General features: G+C 37.4%; 2 protein-coding genes across 2 annotated transcripts; both read right to left on the bottom strand.

Annotated features, from left to right (window-relative positions):
• Window positions 1-4,276: 4,276 nt before the first annotated feature.
• Window positions 4,277-8,847, bottom strand: EV154DRAFT_607194 (uncharacterized protein; the record flags this gene model as incomplete). The annotated part of the gene is made up of 7 exons (XM_051607595.1): window positions 4,277-4,539; window positions 4,576-4,891; window positions 4,955-5,451; window positions 5,512-5,675; window positions 6,061-6,388; window positions 6,449-7,704; window positions 7,806-8,847. 7 exons carry the CDS (start codon window positions 8,845-8,847, stop codon window positions 4,279-4,281), a joined length of 3,864 nt encoding a protein of 1,287 aa, XP_051451668.1.
• Window positions 8,848-9,114: 267 nt separating this feature from the next.
• On the bottom strand, window positions 9,115-9,511 carry EV154DRAFT_579056 (uncharacterized protein; the record flags this gene model as incomplete). The annotated part of the gene is made up of 2 exons (XM_051606572.1): window positions 9,115-9,295; window positions 9,351-9,511. The coding sequence occupies 2 exons, from the start codon at window positions 9,509-9,511 to the stop codon at window positions 9,115-9,117; spliced, it is 342 nt and encodes a 113-aa protein (XP_051451667.1).
• Between the last annotated feature and the right edge of the window lie 2,563 nt (window positions 9,512-12,074).

Here is a 12,074-nt window from a genome sequence, read left to right as displayed (position 1 = left end):
AAATTTAAATCAAGATGTCAAAAGCTAAAAAGTCTTATATAAAAATATAAACAGCGCAATGGTGGCCGCAACGTGACTATCACCCAATTTTATAGCTTTTATCGCGAATCCCCATATGAGGGCAATATAACTGATAGATCAAATGGTGGTTTGTTTGAGCGTTTGTTTTTCCCAGATCCTTTACCCATGTTTATATTTTCCAAAAAAACCAAATACGTTTTACGCAAGAAACCAGCATTCTGGCGAACATTTAATCAGTCGGAGAACAATGGCGAAAAATACTACTATCAACAAATCGTCCTTAATAAGGCTATATTTAGAACTATTTTTATCGCAAAAAAAGGTAGCTATGCATCCTGGAGAGGTAATAATATTAATACCGCATAAATGAAAAGAGTCAATTAACTAATAGCTTATTATTATAGATTACTTTGAGCATTCGGTTTCACTCGGCCCTGAAAATGGCGGCATTCACATTAATCGATCTTACGATATTAGCAACTTATCTGACGTGAACGATTTTGAAAGAGGCCTAGACGTTACTCAATCTGAACTCGAAATTATGTACACCAATGCTAATGAAACTCAAAAAAGCATTTTTGATAGAGTAAATGTTGAGCTGGCTCACAACTCTGTCACATTTGTGTCTGGTGCGGCTGGTACCGGTAAATCCTACTTGCTCAAGATGTTTGAAAGACATTACAAGATAAAAGGATACAAGGTAGTAATAGTTTATTGACCTTTTGATTCACAGCTCTAAAATAACGTTTTATTAATAGATACGAGGCTTTTTCAAACCAAACCTTCGTTTCGGTAAAAATTTGACCTTCGCTGCGCTGCGGTAAATTTTTGACCTGCACTATGGTTCGGTACGCTGCGCTTTGAAAAAGCCTCGTGCTGCCGCAGGCCTGTTTTTGATATAACAAACTTAACATATATTAATTAACCATGAAGCCCATGCACCATTATAACTTAAGCTACACTGCCTATTATTAGTTTGATACTGGAGAAAACTTTGATGTTTCTCAATATATGTATAAATATCTGGAAAAAGACGATATCCCTAGACCCAGGCAGGAAAGTTGATCTACGCAAAAAGTATTAATTGTTTATTTATCTGATTAGCTATTCTATGCGCAGTGTTTTTGCTTCATAATGAAAGACTTGATAATCCAAAATATTAATTTCAAAGGCGACCCCTTCATCGACCTAAAACAATTAATTTTCCAGTTGTTCTCGAATAATGACATATTGTTTGTGAAAAAGTGTTCATAGACTGTTTCTCTAAACTCGATAATATAATACTTAATACTATTGGTTGTTATACTGGGCCGGAGGGTAACCTCCACCCCGAAAACCCCATAGTCACAATTTTATTTGCAATGATTTTTTCCGTAAAAGTCACTTTCTATATTATGAATTTCTCCAAACAATCAGTTTTTATATATGATCTTTTTTTTTAGTCTAATGATTAATATTATGGGTCGTATTCTTGGGAGGAGTGGTTTTCCCATCCTCTAATTTTGTATCTCGGCTGAGAAATATTACGCCATAAAAAAAATCATGCTTTAAAAACACAGCGCTGTAAAAAAAAAAGGAATATTGTTTTTCAGAAGGTAACAATTTAATGCTAAATAATATGGGCCGTATTCTTGGGGGGAGGGGTTCCCCCTCCCCCCAAACCCCCCACCCCTCTTGCGGGGGAAATCCCCGCACCCCCTCAAAAAATTCGTAACTTTGTGACTGTTTTTTACAATTCCTAATTCCTATTATTTTTATATATTAATTTAAAATGGCTCCTACTGGGGTTGCTGCATACAATGTAAGCGGAATTACTATCCATGGTTTTTATGGAATGAGGCCTTCGTCGCAGGAACCCAACTATGTGAAGCTAGATAAAATGATAAAACTCTACCCAAAAGTTATGCTACTAGTAGACGAGTTTTCTATGATCAGTAATCAACTTTTGAATATCATGAATGACGCTTTGATTAGAACAACACAAAGAGCAGCAGCAATGGGTGGCATAAAAACAGTTTTTTTTGGTGATGTCGCACAGTTGTTACCCGTATGTATCAATGAAGGTTTAATCTGGGAATCAGCTGTATACAACTATTCGACCAAGTTTACACTGTACACACCAATTCGCCAAGTTGATCAAGTTCTTATCAATGTTCTAAACAAAGTCCGTGTATGTAATTATGACGAAGTTATTAAGTTCATCAATTCCTGGACAGTATTAAAAAGTGACCTTCCTTCCAACTGTTTGCGCCTCTATACAACTAGAAAAAATGTCGACAGAGCAAATATTAAGGAGTTTTGTAATCTTGCAGGCGAATCAATGTCGATTCCATCCATCGATACTTTCAATGGCGGTAATAGAAAATCAGCTGCTAGGGCTCTAAAAGAAACAAGACTTCTTGAAGAATTGCAATTAAAAATCGACATGCCGGTCATGCTCCTTCAAAACTTGCGGGTTTCTCAAGGCTGGGTAAATGGTACTTAGGCAACAATATCGGAAGTAGACGAAGAGAATATTTTATTATTGGAGCAAAACTCTGACGGTAGTCACCAAACACTTTGGATCCAAAGAATAACAAGATCCATTCCAGGTACAAGCTTTGTGAGATCCCAGTTTCCAATTGTCTCTGCTTTTGCTACAACAATTCATAAGGCACAAAGCATTACAATTGACTCTGTGGCTATTCACTTAGATGACATGGCATCTCATGGTCAAATGTATGTAGCAATGTCTCGAGTAAGAAAAGCAGATGATCTATATTTTTTTGGCGCAGATCTACCACTTAGAATTAAAAGAAAGTTCGGTGTGAATATTGATGCTATTGATATGATTCACTATTCTGAACAAACACTTTACACCTCATAGTCAATGCAAATACTACACTCTATAATTAACCATATACATATATATATCACTCATTTAATAACCATCATATAAATAACAATACAAATTTTAAAACATTACAATAAATAATAACTTTCATACCTCTGTTGACTCTTAAACAAAAACACACTTAATTACACACTTAAGCACCAATACACACTCAACTACATGATTGGAAGAAAAAAAAGAAGTCGAAATATCATCAAACCCCCTCGTAATTTTAATTCTCTAAAACTACAGTAGACTGCTGTAAGCTACTCACTCCCCCTTTGTTTTATGGCAATGCTTAAACAGTAACTTTTCTTCTTTTTAAATTGGGTATTACTCTTCTCCCTCCTCCACGGCAACTTACGACAATGTTAGACAGCCGGCAAAACCTTTGCCTTATAATAAAATAGTTAATTTTGTTCTTTACTTTAATTTAAATAACTTTTAATACTTTAAGTTCTTGTGATTTATAATTTATTATAATCGCTTGTAATTTCCTTCTGTAAATCAGCATTGTTGGCTATTTCATTTTGTATTTTACTATACTTCTTGGAATACCACTCTCATCTGATTTCGTCGTATAAATTACGACCTTATATAAATATATTTTATTTTTTTTCAGTTGACAACTATATAGTCCGGTGCCCACTTTTTTTGAGAACTTTTGTCTTAAATTCTGTTTTTATTTTATTCAATCACTTTTACTGAATCTTGCCGGTGGCAATACAGATAAAAAGCTGAATGATTTATTTAAACGCAACAATTTTATGGGTTTATAAAGTTTTAGTTTGTCTCAAGGATCGATAACGATACGCTTGAACAAACGGATGATAGATAACTAATAATTTAAGAACTAAACGACTTTAAAATAGAAAAGGAAAACGAACTAAAATGTTGCAACACAATGCTAAAATTAGCTTAACTGAAAATAAATTTGGTTGTGTATACATTTTAGGCTCGCAGTCAAAAAAAAAGCTGTAGCCAATCTGCATTGTAATGTCAGCTATAATTTTATATTAAGTTCTGTACAACTTCAATTTAGAAATAACCATTTCACAAAACTATAATTCAATAAAGATCATCTTTCATTTACTATACTTAACTTTACATAAGCACATCTATTAAAATCTCTCTGACAGTAACAGTATTCACAATTTTTGATTATCTTTTTCGGGCCGTATATACATACCACGGGGTGGTCCGAATAAATTTCAAATTTAATTGGAGTGCGCCGCAGGCGCGCTCCGACAAAACTTGTGTCACTTTTTAGTTTTTTTTTCTAGAAAAAATACCCTACTTGACATCAAATCTAAACTGTACAATATTTACTATAAACATAATTTATTACAAACAGACATAGTACTTTATTTCTTTTGTCTTTTAGTTTATGTATATTTTTTTCTTGGGGTTCTCGGAGCAAGATAATCAAATCTTTGAGTTGACCAAGTACTGCTATTGCTTGATTCCAAATCAACTGCAAAAAAAACTGTCTTCGGTGTACTGATAGCAGTGTTATTATTAGCATAAGTTCTTTTGCTGCTATTAACTAACACCGTATTATCAATAGGAAACACAGCGCCATTACCAGAATTGTAACAGGGTAGTGGATTAGGCTGCATATGATTAACGTAACCAGTCTGATTAACGTAACCAGTCCGATTAACATAACCAGTCTGATTAACATAACCAGAAAAATATTGTTCCGGATGGTAATACCTCAAGGGCGGAGTTGGATTAGACCATTGTATACTGTTTGTATTATTGTAAACTACAGTTGGTGGGGCAGTTATGGGGTAGTTATACAAATTAACAGGGGGAACAATAGACACCGAAGACACCGTTTGAGTTTCGTGGATTAATGGTTGCGCAATGTTTGATTGTAAATTATAAAGATTATCCAAAGGAACAGGATCAGGAATATTTAAAGGCTGAGATTCCGAATTAGATACTTGTACGAGCTCTCGGGCCTTTGCAACTAAGTTATTGTTCTTAATTATGCTGTTGTAATAATGGGTCCTGTCTTTGAGAATAATACTATATTGTCTAAGGTGTTATGGGGACTTGTAGAAGACATCAACACCATTCGCAAAAGGAGACCACATTTGAGCAAACTTTATCCAGTCTTGATGTTTGCTGAGGCCCATCTTTGGATTTTGACGAATAATTTCATGAAACAATTGCATCTCCTTTTTTGTATGCACTGGGACGATAGCATACAAAGTGCATTGTAGGATTGCAAGACATTCATACTGGTTCTTGTACAGTTTAATCAGCTTAATTGGTGGCAACGAAATATCACTTTCATGATTTAGAGCGAATAAAGCCGTATCAGACTGTACATTTCCTCTCATACTAAAATCTGTTAAAGATTTAGGATCTAAAGGAACAATGCCAAACGTTTGACCAGAAGGGGCAAGGTCAGATAAATTACCAAAGGCCGTGTGGTAATTTAACAATGGTGGCAAATCCAGCTGTCTACGCAACACATTAATTGACTGGCTTAACCAGGGAGAGTAGTGACCTTTATGAACAACACCAAATCTGTTGTGAGAGCTAACCTAAAAATACAGTTAATAATAAAACATTTATGAATGAATTGAAAAACATTGTCTGCTTACATCAGTATTATGGCGAAGTCGATAATCGGCTAAAGCACAATCGGTCAAATCGGAACCAGCGTTGTAACAACCGAATTTTCGATTGATGTTAATCACACCCAAAGACTTTTGAGCAGATTTAAAGTTTTGCCGATACTCCGACTGTATATAAGAGCTACTATTGGCTTAACGTTATAAAATAAAAATACACAAAGTACAACTTTAAAATATGGGGGTGGGGAGAATGCAGTGTAACTATGGGATTCATTTAATTGGGCAGCCAGGCACGTCTATTTTTACAGCAGAAAACATTAAACCCAAAAAGGCTTGATGTGAAATATGGAAGGGGGGTGGTACCTAATCAAGCGGTAATATTGTGGGTACACAGGCAGGCAATAGGTGGGCAGGCAGACTTTTTTTTTTTTTTCTTGAGAGCGAAGTGTTAATCCTCCCCGAGGGTAATTGCCTCGGAGTGACAAACTGGTTGAAGCAAAGCTACAGCCAGAACAGTGCGGTCAATTCCGCTAAACACACTCCGTATACTTGCAAAGAAGGCAGACATCTAATCACCTTGGGGAAAAGTAGCCTGATAATGCTTTAACATCAAATAGAATGAGCCGTATTTGTGCACATTCATAATTCTGTAGGTTTTATTGATGTCAGCAAAAGTATCAAGATCCATCAACTCGATAAGTGAGTACTGGCCGTCGAATATGTGAGATACAGGGCGTACCACAGGGCTGGTATCGACGGTTGTCAGCCACAAAGGGAACTTGGACGACGCATATCTAGCAAATGAACGCAAAAAATTATCACTAACATCATCGGATTCTATACATTCATAAGCTAAAAGATACTTAGCTAATTGAAGTTTTCCTTCGGAATTTTGGAAAGTCCTCTCGATAATTCATCCAAAGCAAGATTGCGATGTAATTTCATCCATAAACAGTCCACTAACACCATCCTTGAGAGACACAGAACGAGCATTGACGTATTCGTTGTTATCAGAGTTTTCACGAACAGTGAGCAATAATTCTTCGAATTTTGGATATGCAGTTCTGAATCTAGCAATTTCAGGACCAACACGGCATCTAGTAAAAGACCCATCTGCTTCTTCAACAAGGAAAGTACCACCATTAAACAGAAAACGGATCATAAACTGTTTGGCAAACTTCAAGGCAACATCCCGTTCAGACTGATGTCTATTTGTCAGTAAAATGGCCTCACGAATAAACTTGTTGAATTGTTCGCCGTGCTCGGTTTCATAATGAACAGGTAATCCAAAACGACGAATATCAAATGGCAGATGATGAAGCAAATGTAATTTTGGTTGCAAAGATATCAAAGGGGAGGCAATTCTCGAGTCTTGAATGCAACTGTTATCAAGGTCTATAACACGTGAAGTCAATTCATCCACCAGTATTTTTATTGTTTTAGCAACCGTATCGACGTTTAACTTGATTGAACGCATGTATAACAAGGAACATAACAGACCAAAAGTGTCAGAACATTTGATTGTCCAGTCCAAAATGCTGTCCGGCTCCACAACAAAAAAACTTCGCAAAACAACAGGAGGAAGTTGACATAAGATTTTATAGTCCCTTCCGACGAAGGAACCATTATGCACCATCTTTGCTCGAAATGTTCTTGAGTAAGCCCTGTTTTTGCGATAATCTGCCAGGCAATCTTGTAAAGCTGTCTTTTGCTGCTTGTTCAGAAGGTCCTTCCATAAAAATGTCACCAAGAATTTACCAATACCCAAAGGTAACGTGTGAAGTAATTCCAATGGAGTATCCAATATGGGCTCATAAGATTCCAAGCGAAGAAGCTGTTCACTGCCATTCTTGGTTATGCTATAGCTGACTTCATATGACTTAATAGCTTCCTTGCCATCTTCATCAGTTGCATCGAGCTTGCTCACCTTCTCCAGGTCAGATCGTAATCTGGTAGGACATTTGTGGAGAATAGGATTGATGAGCCTCAATGGCGCAGTTGCATGACGCTCCCTTGTTGCGGCAGATGCGTTTACTCGTAACTTGGGGTTTGGATTTTTAGTCTTTTTAATAAGACATTTACGACAGAAGAAATTAGAAGCATTGCCTCTGTGCATGGACAATTCCGACTGACGGTAGTGATCGCCTTGAATAAAAACAAGAGGAGCTACAACCAAGACGTAATTTTCATGTATTGCCGAATACATTTCGACACCATTCTCTAGATAAAGCAAATCATTAACAATTGGAGGGAGCATATCAACGGCCGACAAGTTCTTGTTCGATGTACACATCATAAAATTTTGTTCTTTGATCCTCTACTATCAAAAGACATGGCTGCAGGTGTCATACAATAACTGTCAAATAGATTATACTGCTTTGAAAGATTTCCTGATGTATCATCAGTAAAGAATGTGATAGGAACATTCATTACCTTCATGATGGAGCCGTCTGTTCTTCGTCTCTTGAACCTGTTGACATCAGCTAATGTATCATTCCAAAGCTTATCCTGAATATCCTCGGAAGACAATTGGATAAATAAATATTCAGAATACAGGTACATGGCAAAACGAGAGCTCTTATCTACCTGACCTTCAAATTTGGACATCGAATACTCTGATAACTGCGAATCGATACATAAGAGGGGAGAAACGTCGTAATCAAAGTCACCATTACTGTTGAATACAAATTGCACTTCTCTAAAACTCCAAACGGGGGCAGCCTGGTAGCCACTTGCATAGATAGCCGTGACTCCATCGGCGTTTCTCTTTTGATAAAATTGCTTAATCAACAGCCAGATCGTTTTGTCAAAAGAGTTCTTGAATGCAACAAGATTACCAACCCAGATATCAAGATTGTTGAGCGTGATCATGGGGTGTTGAAACATAGAATGTGTTCTCCACTTTTCACCTTGCTCCAAGCAGTTGATTGAGTCTTCCTTATAATCTGGAAGTGCACTCAATTGTGGGCACTTGATAGGGTCAGCCATAAGATGCGTAAGAAACTCGGAAGGTTTGTTCATAAAGAATGTATATTCCTTCTTTGTCTTGTGGTTGGTAGCTACGTGTCTTGTCGTGCTCATTTTGGGAATTTTGTTTTTGGCTCTTCCCAGGTAGTTGAGTACATGATCAGTAGCAGGCAATGACTTGTCCACATTGTCCCTTGCTAATTGGACAATGATACCGATAACAAACAGAATCAGTTTGATCCTCTCTTCGGAAATGCTAAGAGAGCATCCGTCGAAAAAGGCGATGATAACAAAGAACAAAATGTTACTGAACGGAGCCGATTCGTTGTTACTCGTTGTTGGATTTTCCCCGCGTTGATGGATTGCAGTTTGAATGGAATTAAAACAACTACCCATACTAAAGCCTGGTTGAACACCTGCATCGACGTTGCTATAGATAGCATGTTGGATTGGCGCAATGATGTCAATGTCCACATCAAGTTCGTCTTCCGAGTCAGGGCAGTTCTCGACGATATCACCACTATAATCGCGGGGACCATCCGTATCATCCTCCTGAGAGTCTTCTTCAAGATCTCCTTGTTGCTGCTGCTGCTGTTGCTGCTGTTGCTGCTGTTGTTGTTGTTGTTGTTGTTGTTGTTGTTGTTGTTGTTGTTGTTGTTGTTGTTATTGTTGTTGTTGTTGTTGTTGTTGTTGTTGTTGTTGTTGTTGTTGTTGTTGTTGTTGTTGTTGTTGTTGTTGTTGTTGTTGTTGTTGTTGTTGTTGTTGTTGTTGTTGTTGTTGTTGTTGTTGTTGTTGTTGTTGTTGCTGCTGTTGAATCCCGCCATCAGCCACTCTAACAACATTACTACTAGCATAGATTAATATAAAGTCTAAATTTACGAATCTGTTATAAAACCTACGTCGCGTTTTGGGTTGGGTCTTCCATAATAACGTCTTGTTGGGAAATGGGATGGCAATTTTTCTCATGTCTGTCCAAATTGTCTTTTCTTGAGATCTTAGCTGGGCACTTAGAGCATTTAAAGACAGGTTCGGGAGCAAATTTAATAGTTTTTTGACTCATTTCAGGTATCTTTAACTTTATAAAAAAAATAGAAGAAAGAAAGAAGTGCTAAAATTAAGGTACGTCATTGTTTTTATTTAGCGATTTTGCCTCGGACGATTGGTACCCGCGTCATCTCCAGAAAAAAAGTATAAAAGAGGATCCTTTAGAATTTTTTTTGAAAAGTTATCTTTCTCTACATTCGTAACAAAAAGTAAGTTTTTAATAACAAAATTGTTTTCATTTCTCTAACGTATGCGCACTTCTTTTCTTAGATACATTATTGATGCCGAAGGATACTATCTTTACTTGACAAAGTAATGTTTGAGAAGTCATACTTGAATCCAAAGTATTATTTTTAACCGGTTTTTTTAGGCAACATTTACAATACGGGTATCCTCTGTCTCTACGCGTGTCCTTGGACCGAATCGCAGTAAGTACATTGAAGACCTCTGGAATAGAAACCTGGGTTCGCCGCTTATAATGCATGCGATGCTTGTCTTTCCAAGAAGATTACTCCTAGCAACCTAGCATATACAAATACAATTTAAAACCTACAATTTCTATTCAATAAAATCAAATTTATACCCATAATTCCAATCGTTTTCAGCCGTTTTTTGCCTATTTTTTATGCCTATTTTTTCGTTTTTTTTCGTTTTTTTTCAGCCCATTTTTTTATCGATATTCCAGACAGTATTTGTGGCCTGTTTTTGACGGATCAGGTTATTCCGACCGCATATCACTAGACCCAATATGGTAACATTCTCCCTCTTGGCCCCCCAAATGCTGTGTAATATTCATTCTGCAAAAGGCAAAAAAATTCCTCCGCGCTCATCCATATTAGAATTAAGATTGACGCTAAATCTCGTTTGGTGTGATATGAACACCACCTTCAAGACTGTTTGTACCACGAGCACACCTATAGACAGGTAGTTCATGACTATCTGCACGTAAAAGATAGTACAAGGGAACATCTACGGGATCTGAGACATATCCATCCTTGATCGTTTGTAGAGCCAACTTGGCTTTCTTTTGACAGTGCTTGTCGAACAACTTTGCACCTGAATTAGAGCAAATAGAATCACCGAAGAGATGGAACAGTTCAGTGACTCGAGGATGCAAAACATTTGGCTGTGGAACATAACGCCGAACACGTTTAAGAAGCCACTCGGGATTTCTCAAGAGTTCTTCTTCCCAAGTTTTATTTTGGCTTTCCAGGAATTTAACCACGAGAGATTTGTCGTTCTCATCCAGGACAAAGAGAACATCACGCAATCTTCTGACAAATTCTTTTGCCCTACTATGCTTCAAATTGATAGGAATTGAATCAATTAAATGAAACAGATCCTTTACAATTCTACTGGTAGGAGCATTGCCATTGGTATTGGTGCTATCGGTGTTAGATTCGACTGGCAAAGTGCCACCAAAAAAAGATGAATCGCCAGGTATAACAACAGATGTATTACCAGCATATTCAAAGCCGTAGTCACGACCACCGTCGTCATCATCATCGTCATCGCTGTATTCGTTGCTAGTACTTTCAACAACGACATTAATGGGTGCTGTAGTGTCAACAACAACTTCAGATTCTTCTGCAGTATCACCAGTTGGAACCTTAGCAGTGCGCAGGTACGAGGTTTCGAGAGCCACCAAAAAAGGAGTAAGACCAAAATCTTTAAGAAATTTGAACATTCCAAGTGAGTCTTTATACAATGTTGTAATTAGACCAGATGCCTTTACTGATAAAACATTAACAACAGTGATATCGTCTCTGGCTTGGATTCCATTCGAATTAAGATGCTGGAGCCTTAAATTATCATCAACAACTTGACCAAAAGCAGAGGGTACCAAGGAAAACGAGGGAAAATCGTTTACAAAAAGGCTAGGGATTGTAGTTTGTATTTCCACGTTAATGACTTGTTCGTTTTCGAGCTTTTGAAAAATCGCAAGACCCACCCATGCATCAAGAGCAGCATCTTCGATATGAGACGTGGTTAAGGTGACGTTGGACCAGTGTTCACCTATTCTATCGTTTTCAGGCTCAGGTAAGGACTTAGCAAGCACGGTTTCACAAAGTTTAGCTAAACCGGCTTGAGCACTTTTCACGATACCACGACTCTTGCAAACGTGAGCCAGATCCATCCCACCTTTGAACTGCTTTTCAACAGAGGTAGTTTCATTGTAGTCTTTGATGTAATCTTTCATCAAATACTTCAGGTCAGTCTTAACATTTTATCCAAGTTTAATAACGAGGTCACTTTCCAAAAGAGTTATCAACTGAGCCGGGAGGGTGCTATTCTTAAACCTGAAAAGCTGCATGATGTATACACAATCATTACAGGCTATTTGTATAACAGCTAAAGGCTTTCTTGTTGAAGCACCAACCGAAGATACAGGCCATTCTGTATCAAAACCGATGTAAATGGGTGCACCAGTGCCGTCTTCGCCTATACTAACATCAGAGAGAATTGTACTGCTGATTCTGTTTATATCAGTGGAAGTTGATACAACATGAACAGCTATATAATACGGTAACTCGATATCAGGCACAGGAGGAGAACAAGGGATCGGAGAAGTCACTTCA

Source organism: Mucor mucedo (assembly GCF_025094135.1).
Source record: "Mucor mucedo strain NRRL 3635 chromosome Unknown EV154scaffold_177, whole genome shotgun sequence".
NCBI lineage: Eukaryota > Fungi > Mucoromycota > Mucoromycetes > Mucorales > Mucoraceae > Mucor > Mucor mucedo.
The sequence above is the reverse complement of the archived record's forward strand: the minus strand, read 5'-3'. Positions and strand labels throughout refer to the sequence as shown.